This window comes from Saimiri boliviensis, chromosome 15, assembly GCF_048565385.1.
Source record: "Saimiri boliviensis isolate mSaiBol1 chromosome 15, mSaiBol1.pri, whole genome shotgun sequence".
NCBI classification, from domain to species: domain Eukaryota; kingdom Metazoa; phylum Chordata; class Mammalia; order Primates; family Cebidae; genus Saimiri; species Saimiri boliviensis.
This window is the reverse complement of record NC_133463.1, coordinates 62,637,398-62,658,266: the sequence shown is the minus strand read 5'-3', so window position 1 is coordinate 62,658,266 and position 20,869 is coordinate 62,637,398. Positions and strand designations below refer to the sequence as shown.

Below are 20,869 nucleotides of genomic sequence, written 5' to 3'. Positions count from 1 at the left end.
TAAGATCAAGCTTTGGATAATGTGATAGACAGATACATAGGTAGGTTGGTAGATAGGTAGGTAGGTAGATAGATGATAGATAGATTTAGATAGATAGATAGATAAATAATATATTTCTAAATATATTATTTCTAAAGTTATGATTTAAACAGAGGAAATAATTACACAAGGTCATAATCATAGTATAGTAATGACTGCAACATAAAATTATATAAATGTCCATGGATTAGTAACGTTAAAAGTAAAAGAATAGGTAAAGTTAAAAATATATATAAGTGTAATTGTTAACACAAAATCTTAAGGAGAAGGCAGATAATAATAAACAAAGTAAATACCACATGTTTTCACTTATAAGTGGGAGCTAAATATTGGGTACTCATGAACATAAAGATGGCAACAATAGACATTGGGGACTAATAGTGTGGGGAGGGAGAAAGGGAAGCAAGGGCTGAAAAACTGTTGAGTTCTATGCTCATATCTCGGTAATGAAATTATTCATGTCCTAGGGCTTGGCGTCATGCAGTATACCCATGTGAAGGATCTGCAGGTATACTCTCTGAATCCAAAATAATAGTTGAAATTGAAATTAAAGTAAAAACGTCTGAAAAAAGAAAAATTTAGGGAGGCAGATGGCTTGAACTTAGGAGTTTGAGACCAACCTGGGCAACATGGTGAAACTCCATCTCTACAAAAAATACAGAAAAAGTAGCTGGGTATGGTGGCCTGTGCCCATGATTCTAGCTACTCTGGAGGCTAAAGTGGGAGTATTGCTTGAACCCAGGAAGCAGAGGTTGCAGCAAACCAAGATTAACCGACTGCACTCCAGCTTGGGTGACAGAGCCAGACTCCGTTTCTAAAAACAAAACCAAACAAAACAAAAAAACAAAAACACCTGCCATTTTCTTACACTAAATAACATCCAGATGGATATACAAACTTTGTGGCTATCTTTAACTGCATCTTAAAGGGCATCTGCAGGTGTTCAATTTCACTTATATGGGGTTGAAAACGATAATTAACTTCTATACCATTAAAATAAAAGACAAAGCAAGGAATGATGTGAAATGAGCTATCACATCATTAACTAAAAAGCATAAATTATCAAAAGTAAAATGATAGATACAGAAATATGAGTTCTAAATATTGAACAATATACCAAATTATAATTCATTACAGATTTTATGATTGTATACATTAAAAAGCTTAAATGATTTACTGGATATTTATAAAACTAAAAAAATATTTAATGTGTTAGTATATGTCAATATCTCAGGAGTCATTAAGAAAAATCACAAAATACAATATATTGCAAATAATAGCAAATTTTTGTAATATGTTGAGAATAAACTCCCTAAATATGAAACAGAACTTAGAATTTAAAAAATTGTAATATAGTGCAAAATTATATAAAGTTGTATAATAGAGAATCACTGTATATCCCTGGGCAAAATAAACTTTTAAAGTGCTCATTCTGTAAAATGAGAATGAATCAAAATGTTTGATTATCCAGTAAATATAGATTTAATATCATAAAATATTGCCAAATAGCTTTTCAAAGGTGTCTATGCATTCATACTTCACCATCACGGTATGAGAATTCTAAATGCTTCTCATCTTCATTGACATTTGAGGTTGTCATCATTTATTGTGTTATTACTTTGCACTTGTGCTTATCACCCATTGACTTATGTAGGGTTTGTTCAAGTATTTTGCTAATTTTTTAATTGGGTTGTTTGCCTTGTCTTGAGATATCAAATTATAAAGGTCTTTGCAATCTTTATACCATTTATTTGACAAATATATGCATTGCGATTGTTTTTTCCAATCTGTGACTTTCTCTTTCATTTTCTTACACTATATTTGTGTGAGTGGTTTCTAATTTTCACAAAGTCTGAATAATATTATATTTTGTTAGGGCTTTTTTGTAGTACAATAAATATTTGCTTACCCAAAGATGAAAGATACCCTGTATTTTCTTCTGTAGCTTTAGATTGGTAGCTTTATATTTAGATCTATGATTCTTCTTGAAGATGTGTAGGAGTCTAAGTTAATTTTGTTCTATTTGAGCATTAAAGTAAAGAACACTTAAGGTGCACATTTTAAGGAATCCTAGAAATGACAACTCAATAAAGTATGTGCCCTAACTGGCTGCCTCTGGACACAGTTATAATAAAGCATTTTTTCAAGTACATTTTTGAAAGGATTACTTGATAAAATAAGTTTCTTTTTCTAGAAGAGGCTCTGCCTTATTTTTTGTCTGTATTTCTACAATAATATTACCTTTCTTCCTCTTTGGTTTTTTACTTGTGACTATATATAAGCTTTTTATACCTTCTTGGTCATTACTCTAGAATGTATTTCATAACCACAGCTAAATTGTCTAAACTTTATTCCTTTATTTAACAACAATTATTTACTCAGTATTTTTTCTTGATATGTTGAGGGATTTAAAATATGTAACATTCTGTCACAATTCATATTTATTATAAAAACTTACTGGATTATTGTCATACCCATAGAATTCAAAAGCCTAGTGGACATAATTAAGGAACAATAATTAGAATAAACAACCACCTGTAGCTTGAATTCCCACTTGTGTAATTGTTAGACTATTTCTTTTTAATTCTTTATAATTGACATATAACAAATAGACATTTTCTCCTTCAGCAAATGTTGGCAGTGTCCCCATAAATATTCTTTTCTTACATAGTTAACTTTTCTTCTCTCCTTTTCTCCCTCAATGTCCCATAGAACTTCTATTTTCTTTCTTTCTTTCTTTCTTTTTTTTTTTTTTTTGAGACGGAGTTTCGCTCTTGTTACCCAGGCTGGAGTGCAATGGCGTGATCTTGGCTCACGGCAACCTCTGCCTCCTGGGTTCAAGCAATTCTCCTGCCTCAGCCTCCTGAGTAGCTGGGATTACAGGCACGCGCCACCATGCCCAGCTAATTTTTGTATTTTTTTTTTTTTGTATTTTTTTTTTTAGTAGAGACGGGGTTTCACCTTGTTGACCAGTATGGTCTCGATCTCTTGACCTCGTGATCCAGCCGCCTCGACATCCCATAGTGCTGGGATTACAGGCGTGAGCCACCGCGCCCGGCCGTCCCATAGAACTTCTTAATACTGAGGACTAAAATGTTCCTTCACCATACTTGATATTTCTTTTAATGCCATGCAATAATCTGTTTACTTTCATATACGCATAATGTTGAAGTAGAGAATAACATTTCCATGAAAATTATCCGAAAGTAACTAAATAGCTTAGGTCATAGAAACAAATAACCAGAGAGTAGTTATATTTTATGTCAGTGCACTCTAGTGATTTGACTCTACCCAATGACATTGTCTCTCATGTCCTTATCTCCAAGTTTGCCTAAAGATTAGATTGAGAGCCATATAACTCAATCCAATTAGCTGACTATGAAGATTTCTTCCTTCAGAGTTGGAACCAGCCCTTGTGTACTGATTCTCTTATGTAATAGAATGTCTGGGAAATGCAGAGGCTGCACTGTTTGACTCAATGGAATAGAGTGATTGTATGTATAGTGTGCAGAAATGACATAGGTGATATTAACAACTGTTTATAATAATAAACTATTTATTATTTCTCAACAAATAAGAAAAGCAATACCAGATTTTTGTTATTGATCTATAGTATTAATGAGACACACCAAGTGACAAAGTGAATTTTCCTTACTATTAGTCCAACTACAACCTCGATCATAGCTTTGTATAGAAAACACGTATCCGAGGAAACTGAAGCCGAGTGTAGAAATGCATTTTTCTATGGATAAATTTGAAACCATTATATTGTGTTTAGTATCCCCCTACCTAACATTTTAATTTACAAAAGACTTATTGCATTGCCATTGGGCATTGGGCCTGCAAAGTGAATTAGAATAAAAAGAAGCCAATTAAAATTTTGATGCATCTTAGGCAGTTAATGATTCTTCTCTTTAGATATCATTACTCACTTTGGAGCATTCAAATTAATGATTGCACAGATCTCAAGGACAGGCACGATTTCTAAAACTTTTTGTCAACATAAATGGCTCTTTCAAATCTGACTAAGGCAAGGATTCCAGTGTATACACAACTATTTATTGTTTATACCAGGCATTTTGCCAAAAAGAAATGAGGTGGCTTTTAGTGAAGAAATAGACTAAATTAAACCATTAAAACTGGGGTTAAAAGATCAAACAAAAGATGACAATAAGCAAGTGTAAATACTTTGTTCCTTAAATTATATTTATTCAATCTTTTATAGTAAATCTGTGAAAAAGTTTACTTACATTAGCCTGCTTTAAGTAAAACTGCACTGATATCCTAAAAGCAAACTACACCTGGTGTTATAATCACTAAAAATATTTATTGTAAAACTCACTTACTCTCCATAAACATTTCATTTTTTCATCAGTAAAATGGCATAAAGTGACTACTAGTTTAAATAAAATAGCATTTTTATTTTACTAATTTGTCCAGATTAAACTAAATTTTTCTTGGTATGATTAATTGGAGTAATTTATCTTTCCCATCCGATTTACTATTACATCAAATTGCTGGGTAAATTTTTCACATTTCAGTTCTCGTGGTTAATTTTGATATTTTCTATAAACAATTTCTAACATGAAATTCCAAAGTTTCCTTCAACTGCCAAGTAAAATATTTTCATTAATAATACTGACAGTGTATATTGACAGTTAATGTGTGACCAGATTCTGGTCTTTTTACCCATTAACTAATACCCTACTGACTTAAATATTATAGTTTTACAATAGGTATTGACAGCAAATAAAGTATCTTCTCTATATTTGTAGCACCTAATTTATAAATAGATACATTGGAAATTCTTTAGTTTAATATATTAACCTAATAAAATAATTTAATTCAAGATATACAAATAATACAATCATTTAATATAAAATTCTTTCCTCATTCTTATCAAGCATTGATATACTTTTCTCATGGTATACAAGAAAGAAAAAGAATAATTAACATTGTGTTTAACTTTTTTAGAAAGTAGCATGACACTGTATCTCCCTATCACAACCTTCTATAGGATGCAACTCGAAACCACTCAATTTTTTATCTAGTTGTTTTCTGGAACTTCGTATTTGATATAATGTAGAAAAATTTGGTTTTTGTGATGGGACAACTATTTGGAATTAAATATTAGAGATAATGTTGGCTGGTTTTCTGACTTGTAGAGACTGTGTGTTTTCTAACCAAGAAACAGAAAAAGGAAAGACAGTTTCTCTCTGCTAACTTTTTGGTATTCTCTATATCTGATAATATAACATTTATGGGACACTAATTGCCCTATTCAGGTCAATTTTATTGTTCTTCACATGAAAAGTCCTTCTAGAATCTGGTCACACATTTACTTTCAACAAATATTTTATTTGGAAGTTGCAGGGAGCTTTCTTGCTTTCTTTCTGTTTTTTGTTGTTGTTTTTTTTTTTAGACACAGTCTCGCTGTGTTGCCTGTGCTGAAGTGCCGTGGCATTGCCTGGGCTGGAGTGCAGTGGCACAATCTCAGTCTTGACTCACTGCAACCTCCGCCTCATGGGTTCGGGCAATTCTCTTCTCATGTGTTAGCCTCCTGAGTAGCTGCAACTACAGCCACATGCCACCTAGCCCAGCTAATTTTTTGTATTTTAGTAGAGATGGGGATTTACCACATTTTCCAGGCTGGTCTTGAATTCCTGAGTTTAGGTAATCTGCCCACTTGGGCCTGGCAAAGTGCTAGAATTACAGGCATGAGTCAGCACTTTGGCCCTAGTTTTCTACTATGCTATTTGAAACTCACATATTTTTTCAGCCTACTAAATTGGCTTCTTGATAAATTTTAACTTTATTTTATATCATTCTTTCTGCTCTACCATTAATTAATTGATTTTTTTCAAACAGTATTTTTTTTGTTGTTGTTAATGTTCTTTGATGGGGAGACATTTGTTCTTCGAATACTTAATTCTAAAAGTCTCTCTTTTCTTCACCTTTATTTTATATGTAAATTGTGGTGGCAATAGTGTTAAGTTAGCAGAAAGAATGTGAATTTTGGAGTCAGAGAAAACCTCTGTTGAATTATTATAGTTCTTCCACTAAACAAATAGGAGTGAGCAAACCACTTAACCTTTCTACATAACAGAGTGATTTCAGTCAACAGTAATTTATTGTGCATTTTGAAATAATTAAAAGACCATAATTGGTTTGTTTGTAACCCAAAGAAATGATAAATGCTTGGAGTGACAAATATCCATTTACTCTGATGTGATTATGACTTATTGCATGTCTATTTCAAAATATATCATGTATCCTATAAATAAATAAACCTGCTACGTACCCATTAAAATAAAGTGAAAATAAAAATAAACTGTATGGAAAACAAGGATATAAAACACTGCCACTTTTACAGTGTTTTGTAGATTTAATGTGTAAAACATTAACTCAGTACATGACAAAAACAAAATATTTTACATAATCATTAGTGAGCATACTAATGAAATCTTGGCTTCTGTGACTCTGAATTACTATTTATGATGTTATAATTCAGTTCCTCATTTTCTTCTTCCACAAGCCTGTAATTAGGATTGCGCTTTAGTAAGGTGAATATCAGTCACCCTATAACTTACATTTTTTTTTCACAGTCAAACATTTTTAAATGATAGTCAATATGGGCTACTATCATTCCTCTTTTCCTATTTCTGTTAATAATCAATTACTTTCATTTGTCACCTCACTGAAGTACAAGATGATTTTCTAATTGTCAGATTCATGGATTAATTTTAAGCACTCACATTAACTTACTATGTCAGAATAATTTGGATATATTCATTAAAAATTTAGCAAAACTAATTGAGAGTCTTCATAGAACAGCAAAAAGAACATGGCCTAATTTCTGATTTTGCAGTTTGCTAACAATGTGGCCTTTAACAAGAAATTTATAACTTCATAGGCCTTTGGTCTCTTCATTTTCAAAATGGAATAATGAGAATAGTCATGTATAGATATATATGCTGGGAGAAAATGAGATAACATATGTTGAATATTTGATTCATAGTAGAAACTTAATAACTGGTAGCATTTAACATTATTTTATTAATTAAAATAATTATACTGATTTAATATAAAAAGACAAATAGTTATTTCATTGACAAAAATAATTTAATTTTAAAAGCATCCGTAAATTTCCTTTTCAAGATAATTTTATGTTCCTAATTGGCTAAAATTAAATTAAGCAACTCATATACATATGATAATATAATTCTTAATGTAATACATCATAACAAGAAGACATATCTAATGGCTCAGAGAGTACAGTGAGTTCTGATGTAAAATAGTTTTTAGAATTCATTTAAGACTACCTAGACATAAATTCAGTTTCAATGGAGATAGAATCTCATTTATGAAAACACATTTTTTTACTCGAGAAAAATAACACTAAAACTGAGATCTGATTTTATTATCATTAAAGTAATACGTGGTTAACTGTAACTGAAAGTAATGCATTGGTCTATTAATTTTATTTCTTATAGGTATTTTTTCTTCCTACATCTTTGGTGGGAAAAATGAGAAAATTATTTTCTATCCATAAATAGCCACCTTCCTTAGCTTCTGTTTCAATCTGTGATTAGGAAAACAAATAGAATTTCATAAACCAAAATTGTTATCAAAGAAATGAAGAGATGAAAGCAGAAAAGGAAAAGAAATGATCTAAAAGTTATTTACCCAAGAAAGAAAATATGGCTAGAGAGTGAGACTGAGGGGTTGGGCTTTCCAGAATACAAAACAAACTGACTGCTGTGCTAATGAGGGTTCCATGTACCATGTGCTACTGTGGAACTTAGTGGATATGGGAGCCACGGGGGAGGTCCATCATCAGATGCTCACGTGATAGAGAAGGAATCACATGGTCACTGCTAGAACCACTAAGAGAGAGCTGCTGCCACCAAAGCAGGGATCATCAAAGCAATACTCTCTTGCACAGTTTCTGATAAAAACAAAGGAAGAAAAAGAAAGAGAGAAAGGAAGATGAATAGCTTCTCTCCTCTCTTCAATTTCTAATCTCTAAATTCAGGTTTTGGACATATGTCTGGGATGTGAATTAGACAATCGAGTTGACATGTAAAATAGGAATGAGATATATATACTTAAAGGTTATGTAAGAGGTTATCTGAAGATAGAAATGTTTTCTCTATGATAGTATAGATATTATAATATTCAGAACTATATTTCACAGTAGAATTTGTAAAATTATATGTCTTTCCATGTGCATATAACATAGTATAACATAGCTAAAGTGGAGGTGTGTCATGGTTACAATAATTTAACATTGAAACATCACAAAGATAATGTGTTTAGAAGGAATTTAAAATGGAACTCTAAAAAAAATGCCTGCTGGAATAGTTTGTTCATTTGGTTGGTTGGCTGGTTGATAGCTTATAACAATTGGGCAAGGTTTTTTTTTTCATCTTTGTATCCCTACTTTCCTACCACTCCACCTTCTTTTACTCCTCTGTTTTCACATTGTTAACATATTAGTTCTTTTTTTATTAGGTTGGTTCAAAAGTAATTGAGGTTTTCATCCTTTTAAAAAAAACTGGCAAATCCTCAATTACTTTTGCATCAACTGAATAATATTACCTCCACCGTAGCTAGGTAAAATTGTCTGGCAACTGTTAATATAACTATTATGTTTAACAGCATGCCATCTCATGTGCTACCTGAAAAATTACACTTTTGTCACATTCACAAGCACATTTCAAATTCTCCACAAAATCAGTGATACTTTTATATATACATTGTCTATTTTTTTGTTCCCAAAGACTAATAACAGTAATTGATTATGGTTTTTCATATAATTGTCCAATTTACATTTACAAACAGTTTTATCTTTGTAATATTTAGTTTCCAAATATGCCCATCAATACATAGTTTAAAAATATGCTTCTTTTTGTATAATTTTGTTGATCTAATGATAAAAATTATATTATTGAATTATTTAAAATAAAATTTTATCATTTATAAAATAGTATTGCAATATTTTGAATATAAATTAATTTATGCACTTATGAACATAACTGTTTAATGTTATGCTTGCCAATATTCTCTCTTTCAGAAATCCAATAACACACATTTTTCTTTTTTATTCTTATCATCTAACTACACATCTTATGAGTACACTATTTCTATCATTCTTCTATTCCATCAAAATTATACCCAAATTTCAGAGTTATATGGGTACCCTCAAGAAAAAAATAGTAAGTGTAAAGTAAACTGTAAACATCCTTTTAAACAAAGCATTATTAATGTGATACCTAGGACACATTGAAAGTTATAAAATATGGTGAGCCGAGATCATGCCACTGCACTGCAGCCTGGTGCCTAGCGACAGATCGAGACCCCGTCTCAAAAAACAAAAAACAAAAGTTATAAAATATCGTACAGTGCTAATTCCTAAATCTGGTGGATATTGGCTTTAAAACATTATACAGTTATTCAAATCTTGTCTGTGATGTGTAAGTAGAACTTCTAGTAAGTAGAAGTAGAATAACCTAGCAAAATGAGAATCTATCAAGGAAGATACATTTTTTGTTAGTTTCACTATAAAATACTCAAAGACATTTGTCTATTGATATTTATTTTACTTCCTTTAGATTTTTTTTGTATTAGAATACATACCTAGTTCATACAAAACTTACTCCCTCAACTCTGACTTTATAGTTTCATATAACATTGATTTTTTTAGTTTCAGCTTCATATAACTTTGTGTAAAATCAATAACGTATTTCTCTGTTAAGCCTTTCAGTATCTTATACACTGGTAGCTATTAGTAGAGGAACAAACATCTTGGGTTTCCATGACAATGGTGGTTTCTTGTCTATTTCCCCAGTGTAACTGAAAACAAAGTGCTTTCAAAGTAATCCCAAATTAAATACGCTATCTGCTAGCCTTATGGAAAGTATACAGTATTGTTTATTTCTTCTATGTAGGCTCGATAATACCTTAGCTTTCCTTCACACATAGAAACACTATTAGCTTTTGAAAGAAACATGCAATTTTCCAATAGCTATCTTAAATCTTAAAAGAAAAATTTAATTTCCCCAATGAAGTCCTATCATCGTTATTATGAAAATGTTAAATGATTGAAATATCATAATGAGTTACTTTATTCTAATCCCTCAATTTTATTGCCATGCTATTGACTCACAGATAATGGGAAAAATCACATATATTATAGCAGACTTTTATGTTTAAAGCAGCTACATAATAGACAGCACAACATTTATTGCAACTTCAAGTCATATTTCCATGTTTTTAAAAACTAAAATATATAGTTATTAAAGTTTATTAAAATATAATTAAATTAACATTTCTCATATTAATAAATCTCACATAGGTATCCCTAGGATGTTGAAAAATGGAACATTCACATATATGAAGACTTTATTTTTTAAATAATAATAAAATTATTTTTAAATAATAAAATATTTATACTATTATATAATTATGCTTGCTAGTATTTATCAACCTTAATTATTTTTAATATTGTGAATTCAAAAATTTTATCATTTCGTATTTATTATGTCAATGGGTAATTTTTAAAAACACTTCACACAGGGTAAAAGAGCTTATACCAGTACAAGAAATTTATTATTTCAGTTTAACCGTTTTTCCAATTTAAAACCTTAGACTACGGCCTATGATTGTTATTTCAAAATAGTAGACTAATTCATGTGGCAAGAAAATAATGATCATTTGAAAACACAAAATTTGTTCATAAATCGTATCTAAATTCACTAATTAGGTAAATGACTGCAAGTATGTTCCATGTCACTGCATTCCAATGTTAATATTTATGATATAATCCAATGAAGATAAATTATACTTTTAACTAACCTAAAATGATTGGAAATACTGTTTTGAAAAGTTATGTTATTTACCAGTTGTATGGGGATATATGCACCCATACACACAAATAGATAGTCATTTCAGATGGCAGTGGTGATAATTTTATAAGGAAGTGATATTGGGCACAATAAAAATAATTAATGGCTGTATGTATCTTGTAAGAGTAATTGTTGTATTCTCAATCACTTCTCTCTAATAGCTTTATGAATAAAATATTTTAATGACTTAAAAACAGAATCAAAACTTTTCTGGAAAGATTCTCCATATTGCTAAATTTTACAATGTCTGGATTAAACTATAGGAGTATATTTATCAAAACATCTTTAATCATTACTATCATAAGTCTTTATTCGAAATCTCTAATTTCAGTGTTCTTTTTATTTTATGTAAGATATATCTCTTATTAATACATTTTTAAAATTTTAAGTCAACAAAACTGGTAATGGTATAGATCCTCAGAAACTTCCTGCAACTATTTCAGATTTTTTTTTTTTTTTTTTTTTTTTTTTTTTTGAGACAGAGTGTTGCTCTTGTTACCCAGGCTGGAGTGCAATGGCACCATCTCGGCTCACCGCAACCTCCGCCTCCTGGGTTCAAGCAATTCTCCTGCCTCAGCCTCCTGAGTAGCTGGGATTACAGGCACGCGCCACCATGCCCAGCTAATTTTTTGTATTTTTAGTAGAGACGGGGTTTCACCACGTTGACCAGGATGGTCTCGATCTCTCGACCTCGTGATCCACCCGCCTCGGCCTCCCAAAGTGCTGGGATTACAGGCTTGAGACACCGCGCCCGGCTCTATTTCAGATTAAATAAATTATTATTTGTCTTTACCATGGAACGTATCATAAAAGTTATGGATTATTTTGTGGCATAGATTGTATATGCAAACTCTCTAATGACTGGAGGAAATTGGCAAAGATCACGTCACATTCTAAAACATACATTTTAGGTACATAGAAAAATAATACAAGTTGTATAAATTTCATATTTTGCTAAAACTGAGAGTCAGTGCTAATTAATACTATCTTTCTGGGTAATAGAAGGAGCCATAAATTTTGAGTTAAATTCTTGTTGGTGTAGACTGGATAAGTGAATAAAACAAAAAAATTGTCAACATGGAAAATGCAAAGTATGCATTTGTAGAATGGTGTTTTTTGTTTCGTTTTACTTTTTCCTTGCTGAATATAAAGTACCCATAAAGAAAGGTAGTAAAATTCTCATGATGAACTGTGTGTAATTCTTTCTGATAGACAGCTTTGAAATGCACCCAAAAAACGTGGCAGGGTTTACGGAGGAAATCAGTTGACTCAATCTCAGCAATTGTAAGTTAGTAAAGACACAGGTGTGTTTCTCTCTCAATCTCTCTCTCTCTCTCTCTCTCTCTCTCCCCCTCTCCATCTCCCTCTCTCTCTCTCTTTCTCTCTGCCTCTCTCTATCTCTCTCTCTCTTTCTGTCTGTCTTCTGATTAATATATTTATCAATGCTCTCACCTCTCTCAGTAATATTTTTTAACTGACCTGACCTTAAATAAACAGCATGTGATGACACTACTAATTCTACATCCAAAAAGACCAAAAGTCTTAGCAATCATAAACTTAGCAGAAAAAATAAATGACCTAGTAGAACATAATAGCATATACTTGAAGAAATATTACATTTAGCCCAAATACTCCAAGTTTGTTATAACTATTAATAATTTCACACACCTGATGGATGTGTGAAAGAATTATCTAGTTCTCAGATCTGTCTGTCATCTTTCTCAAGAGGAGCTAACTTGCTAAGTGCTTGGCATTGTTCTAAGTGTTGTGCTTGCATTAATGTATTTAGATCTGACAAGGACTTAATGAGAATATACTATTTTCACCTACATTTTGCCAGTAAGGAACCAGGAGAGGCAGGGAACCTCCCCAATGTCACACAACAGTAAATGGAAACACTGAGATTTACTTCAGGTATTCCAGCTCCAGAGTCATCAATGAATGAGGGTTTTTTGTTGTTGTTGTTTCTTGTTTTTGTTTTATAATTAGATGAACCTTGGGTGAGTTCATCATCAAAATAATTATGGTAAAAATAATATCCAGCATATGTCAGCAACTGTGATGAGCTCTTATAAGCATTATCCCAATTAAATCTCCCAACATAACTATGGAATAATTCCTAGGATTTATCTCATCTTCTCCCTAGTTTATTGGAATTAAGTAACTTACACAATATTAAACTGCTAATAAGCAGCAGAATGCATGTTTTTCAATTTTATACTTTAAAATACAAGTTTATAGTCATGAGTGTCAACTGCTTCTTAAAACCTCCAAACCTTAGACAAATATACTAATTAACATTTGCAGGATTTTATACAAGGTGAGGACACTAAAACATACTTAAATTGATTAATTGCTCCACATAATTTTCCAGTATTTATAGTTTTCTCAACAATTCAAGATGGCCTTTGCAATTATAGTCATGTATAGACTTAAAAATCAATGAGTCAATGGTAAAAAATGAGAAGGGAAACAATATAGAAATTTTGAAGTATTCTCAGCAGAAAGAACACATTGGAAAGGTTGACTTTTGAAGAAAAATTTTAGTGATATATTTCATGGGTTCTGGGAAAAATGTTCATCCTGAAAATCAAACTCTAAAGTCATTGGTAAAAGTAAATTTTATGGAAACATGGTACCTTTAGACATAGTAAGTTGAGATATCTATGTAGATAAATATCTTCATTTTTATCAATCTCCATTTTTGAAGTAAGAAAAAGTTTTCTATAGGATAGTGGTTTATATTTTTTACTTTAAATAGCAGGCATTAGTTTTATTTATATAGAGAAAAAATGCCAAAAGTTAAAATAATGAAAATTATGCATAGTTTTATACAAATAGTTAAGAATATACTGTCAATATCATCTTATCTAAGAATTAGTTGCATATTACTGCAACTTGTGCTAGAATCAAAGGAACACTTTTGTGACAAAAACAGTGAAAATAATTTACTAGAAAATAGCCTACTTTGAAATTATTTGGAGAGGAAAAATTCATTAATAGGCTGGTGGTTTTATAGTCTTTTTGCATTTCTCAGGGTTCAGATAAAAAAATTAAAATATTTCAAGTAGGAAATCATTACGTAACAAGAGTCTAGATTTAAGGCTGGCTTATGACTGTCAAAGATAGCCTTTCCTAACTTTCAGGAAATCAAGAATTTGCAAGAAAATACCAATGATAAGCTCAGTTGTTTGCAAAACCAAATGGTTTTTAATAAGAATTCTGTTAAGACAATGCATAAACCTCACCTCTCAAACCTTCTGAAGCCCCTGTACCTACCTGCATGACATGATAATGGCTTGCACTTTTATTCACATTCTAAATCTTAAGGAAGTGCTTTATGGACAAATATTTACATCTATACCCAGCACATGTTCCCAACATGGTGAATTTGGCTTTCTCACATGTTTCTTTCCGGAATTTTATATTTGTTAGAAGCTTCAGCTCATTTACTCTCAACAAATGATGTAATTATTCAAATGCTGCCACAACCATATTTTTCTTTAATATTGCTGCTAGTGACATCTTGACATAACCATGAATTACTGTGCTGTGCTTCATGTACTCCAATATCAATAGGATATGCATGATTTATTTTAACAGAACAGCCATTACTTTAAATATCAGCTTGTTCCTGTGGTTTTCTTGTTCATTGTGACATTAAATAGGTTAATAGTTTCTTTCAGCAGAGAATTCTCTGTATATCTTTGGATCATTTTTAAGAACTGTCGAACCAAAGAGAAATTATAAGTAATTCATATCTGAAAGTCTTACTGTGAGTAATGTGAAATCACTGTGATTATGCTAGTGGTATTATATAATACATCTTAACAGCAGCAGGACAGAGTGCAGCAAAAAAAGCAATAGAGTTTGAGTCACATCACTAATGAAACTAATATTTAATGACTATTTCTTAGGTTCCAAAAAATATGCTGGGCCATTTCACTTAAGTTATCTTAGCATTCACAAAATCATGGGAATTTGTAACAGTATCACTCTTATTTTTAAGTAAAGCTCTCTCTCTCTCCTCTTACTCTTTCTCTCTCCATCAATCTTTCTTTTCCCCTCATCTTCTCTCCTTTCCTCCTACTTCACTTTCTCTTTTGCTTTTTCCTCTTACATGCATGTCTGTTTTGTTTCTATCTTATTATGAGCAGTAATATGCTAATAACCTCTTAATTTAAAACTGTCTGTTACACCCATTATTTAAATAAAGATCATTTTAATATTGTAATCAGCTGTTATATACATTACATTTAAATAAAGATATACAGTCTTTTTTTTTACATTCTTAGAGATAGTATAGATGCAGTCATTCTTCTCAACTCTCCCAGAGATAATAACATCTTACAGTTAAAACCTAATAAACTTAGTTAGATAATGAGACAGGTATCATTCTGATCTAACAACTCTGATGCTTTAAGAATTCCCATCACATTAATTTGTAATACAGTATGTTAATTCTCATTAATTACAAAATATTCTAAATGTACAACCTATTATTTAGAGAACATATGCGTTGAAATTTTAAATGACTTTCTTGCAATGTAAGTTTCTATCAATTTTTCATTAATTACCAAATAATTACTTTTGTACATTTTACATTATTCATTGATAGAAAGTTGTAAGTAAATTGTTTAATTCTCCTTGTGACTAGTTCCTCATTTCAGTATAAAACATCATTATCATTTCTAAATTTTTGCAGAGGAAATATTTCAAGAATGTTTTTATCCAAAAGGCAATATGAGAAAAGACAGGATCATAAGCCTTAAGTGCATGATTTTTCAAACAAGAAGCAAAAACCTGTGATAAGTCTCTTGCCTAGTAAAGCACAAAATGCTAAGATGTGGTTGTAGGTGTATTTGGGAATAGGGACAAGTAAGAATAGGGATTATCAATTATAAACCATTAAATGTGAAATGAAAAAAAAAATACAAGCTAATACATTGCATGATTCTGTCAGATGAGATAATGTACTGAAAAAATTACCATAGACGAGTCCTGTTCTATGACAAAATATTCACCAATTAAGAGTTGAAATGTAAAAAAAAAAAAAAAATAGAGAAAATGCTGTTAAATGTTCATGAAGCTAAATGTATTAAAATGAAATGATTATTTTTTAATATGACTTTAATATGGGCATTTTTGAAAGACAAATTTAGGGTGACAGAACATGGTTATTGTTGGTATGCAAGCAAGAATGAATACATTTAAATATTTTATTGTCCACTCTCAATTTTTGACATATTAAAAATAATGTCTGACTGAAATTTATATTACATGATTCTAGGATGTTCATCTCATATATTTCTTTACTAATCTTAATTAGTCTTCCCAGTAGGGAAATATCTTTACTAACCACTGCAATTTTTGCTATAAAGGTGTCAACAACTACAATTAGACAATGGTTCCCCATTGCCTTACTCACCTTTAATTCAGTGATTTCAAAACCATGGTGCAATTCTTACCACTCAAAACTACTTAAAGTTATGATGTGGGTTAGAGAATGTTCTTATTCATTCCAAATGCTTTTTAAGAAACCTACATGGGCATTGTAGAAAAAACAAAATTGATTAGAATTTTATTCATGCTTAATAGAAATAATCATTTCTCTTACGGGAAAGTCCTAGTGGATTGGAGTCTGAACTTATGTGTTTTTATCTTTGCTCCACTACCTGCCTACGACCTGCATGAATTTAAACAATTTACTTATCATTCATGAGCTGTAATTTACTCAACTGTGAGTCAAGGAAAATACAGCTAGACGGAGGTACAATTTTCAAAGAAACATAAAATGTCATTCACTATGCAATTTTATCATGTATCAATGTGAAGGGAATATAACTGATAATGTAATAACCAGCAATATATGCAAAACACTAAATTTTACAAATATCAAAACCAGTACAAATGATTACATGGAAAAATATTATCTTATCTATAAAATAGTATGCTTTTAAATTATCTACAGATTTTTACAGATTTCACCTATGAAATATATATTTCCAGGTGAAAACAATATATTTAAATACTATAAATTTATAATTTACATTTTAAAGATACCAATTATATTAGCTTTACCTTAAAATAAATTTTTGAACTATATAGTTTTGCCTGGAAAGATATTTCAAACAAGTGTGCATGAGATACATGATGTCTCTTTAACTTTTGAGCTTAACATGGGGAAAAGTTACTTTTTCCAACAGTAATCTCTACTTAAACTATAAGCATTTTTTAATAACTGGATTTAAATTTACATTCACATGATGTTTCAAGAACACAATAATTAGTTTGAAGGAGAAATTGTTAAGCTGGCATCCATATTCTCCTACCAGTCCAACTCATTAATAGGTACTTACTGAAGGCCTCCTCCATGGTACACATTGGCAGCAGCTCTGATCTTAGACTCTGAGTCCCAAACACTAACAACTTTTTTTTAAAATAAGTTATTGGGGTACAGGTAGTATTTAGTTACATGAGTAAGTTCTTTAGGGGTGATTAGTGAGATTTTGGTGCATCAATCACCTCATCAGTATACACTGTATCATATCTGTAGTCTTTTATCCCTTACCCCCCTCCCTCTCTTCACTCCAAGCCCCTGAAGTTCATTATGTCATTCTTTTCTTTTTTTTAATTGTACTTTAGGTTCTGAGGTACATGTGCAGATCATACAGGATTGTTGCATAGGTACACACATGGCAATGTGGTTTGCTGCCTCCATCCCACCATCACCTACATTTGGCATTTCTCCCCATGTTATCCCTCCCCAACCTCCCCCCCACTGTCCCTCCCTTAGCCCCCACCAACAGACCTCAGTCTATGATGCTCCCCTCCCTGTGTCCATGTGTTCTCATTGTTCAATACCCACCTATGAGTGAGAACATCTGGTGTTTGATTTTCTATTGTGTCAGTTTGCTGAGAATGATGGTTTCCAGGTTCATAGCCCTAAATGCCTACATCATAAAGTGTCACACCTCAAGGAACTAGAGAAACAAGAACAAACCAAACCCAAAGCCAGCAGAAGAAAGAGCAAAGCAGAACTAAATGAAATAGAAATAAACAACAACAAAAAAATACAAATGATAAATGAAACAATAAGCGGGTCCTTCAAAAGATAAATAAAATGGATAGACCATTCAGAACATTAACCAAGAAAAGGGAGAGAAAATCCAAATAACTTCACTAAGAAATGAAACAGGAGATACAACAACTGACACAACCGAAATACAAAAGATCATTCAAGGCTCCTATGAACACCTCTTCACACATAAACTAGAAAGCTTAGAAGAGATAGATAAATTCCCGGAAAAATGCAACCTTCCTAGTTCAAATTAGGCAGAATTAGATACCCTAAACAGACCAATAACAAGCAACAAGGTTGAAATGGTAATTCAAAAATTATCAATGAAAAAAGTTCAGGACAAGACAGATTCACAGCAGAATTCTATCAGACATTCAAAGAAGAATTGGTACCAATCCTTTTGACACTATTCTACAAGAAGGAACCCTACGTAATTCATTCTATCAAGCCAGCATCATCCTAATACCAAAACCAGGAAAGGATATAACCAAAACATAAAACTAAGGACCAATATCCTTGATGAACATAGGTGCTAACATCCTCAACAAAATACTAGTTAACTGAATCCAACAGCATATCAAAAAGATAATCCACCATGATTAAGTGGGTTTCATACCAGAGATGCAGGGATGGTTTAACATACGCAAGTCAGTAAATGTGATATACCACATAAACGGAATTACAAATAAAAATCACACAATCATCTCAACAGATGTGGGAAAAAAAAACCTTTGATATCTTGAAACATAGTATCCAAAGGAGAAAAAGAGATGTTTAATAAATATGCACATAAATATAAAATTATAAAATGAAGCCTTATAATTTACTAAATTGGATTCATAACTGAGTTTATTTTTAAATCAATTATACAACATATTGTAAGAAGAAATATTTGACTCTATTCCAAAAGAAGGAATCCTACATAATTCATTCTATCAAGCCATCATCATCCTAATACCAAAACCAGGAAAGGATATAACCTTATGTAGGGTTCCTTCTTGTGGAATAGTGTCAAATACCACAAATCCTCATAATGATATAACTATCATGTGAAAATAACTTAAAAAATACATTTTCCTCTCCCATTGATTAAAATAAAAAACAAATCTCCCATTACACAAATATGTCATTATGTGTTAATTATTTAAATATAAGCATAGAAACTTAGCTTTTGCTAAAAGTAAACAATTCTTCATAATGTTCTTCTCTATTAATTTGAATAACAATGATAAAAATATTCTAAATATTGCTTAAAATATTAGATTATTTAATACAACTGAGTGAATACAAATTTGAAATTGTATACAAAATATTTTTTAAGTTAATGTGTTCATTGATAGTTCAAATATTTAATGTTTCTATTTTAGTAATGTCTCAAAGACAATGAAATCCCAAACAGGTGTTTACTTGATAATAGGAGGCAATAATATAGTTGGAGTCTTAGACCTGGCTCTTTGTGAAATTGATCAAGTTGCCTAATTCTTCTTGGTCTCTTGTGTCTTATAATGTAAGGGTGTAATTTCATATTATACTGTATATAACATGTTATACTATATTATCTATTCATAGAGGGATTTTTAGTTATAATTACATAAATATTGCATTAATAAGTTCTGAATGTACTCATTTTATACAGTTTGAACAGCAGTGTTAGTAACTTAAAGTAGTCACTAGGTTTCACAGGACTTTCACATTCAATTATGGAATAAATTAGTATTTATTTATATGCTAAAAATGTCTATTCCAAAACCTAGAAAAGAATTGTGTATCAGTTGTTCATTCCTACTACAACAAATTGCCATGAACTTAATGGTTTAAACAACATAAACTTGCTAGCTTGCAGTCTGGGGGACTGAAGTCCAAAATGAGTTTAACTGGGCCAAAATCAAGGTGTTGTCTGGACTGAATTCCTTCTGGACATTCTAGGACAGAATCTGTTTTATTTGTCGTTGTGGTTGTTGTTGTTTTAACATGACTTTAATCCTTTTTAAAAACTATTATGTAAAATGATTATGTCTCTAACAATCAATTTCATTTTGTTTTAGGTTAACAGGATTCCATCTGCCACCACCAGTGACAAGTACCAAATCTGTGTTCTCACTGCGTTTGACCAGTGATTTTGCAGTTAGCGCTCATGGGTTTAAAGTGTATTATGAAGGTAAGTGATGGTAATGGAAAATGAACCACTGCCCTTAATGTAATCAAACAAAATATTTCAAGTAGGAAAGAAGAAACAACATCAAGAGAAATACAATGCATCATGTTATCTCAAATCTTCTCCAGAAATTTATCTTATTAATCATTATTATACAATAAAATACTATAGTTAGTGAGCTTTAATATTTCATATCACTATGTGTAAACACAGGAATATCTTTCTATTACTACAGGATTAGGAATTAACAAAAGGAAATTAAATGTGAGAGTAATGGGATGCTAGACCTGATTTGTGTGTCAGGCATCATAGACTCTACCCTAAAGTCCCTTGTGCTGTGCCTCTCTACCAGAAAATAAAATTGTAATCTGTTGTATCTGAGAGTTAGAGTCAAGAGAAAAAGTTCAGAAAGGGACAAGAGTTGACATCAGGAGTATCCTGAAACAGCCATTCCAGGAATAAGAGCAATAATCCCTTAAACCAGGAAGAGGACAACAAAACATCTCTTAAAACTGAAGTTTGTGTTTTTCTTTTTCCTAGAAGTTTGATACACACTCATTTGACATTAAAACCTGATGCCAAATGGTTAGAGGACATTTATTATCTTTATTTATCACACTTAGTGTGGATACACGTATATATCATTAGGAAGATATTGTTTGATAATGGGATGTTGTCCAGGCTCTA

General features: G+C 31.3%; 1 protein-coding gene across 8 annotated transcripts in view; it reads left to right on the top strand.

The window, feature by feature from the left end:
- CSMD3 (CUB and Sushi multiple domains 3) overlaps positions 1 to 20,869 on the top strand; it is a 1,243,168-nt gene that overhangs the window by 130,365 nt on the left and 1,091,934 nt on the right. For all 8 annotated transcript variants that reach the window (XM_039464529.2, XM_074387065.1, XM_074387064.1 and 5 more), the window contains exon 3: positions 20,073 to 20,185. In XM_039464529.2, coding sequence (XP_039320463.1) covers positions 20,073 to 20,185 — 113 coding nt within the window. The remainder of the gene's footprint in view (positions 1 to 20,072; positions 20,186 to 20,869) is intronic.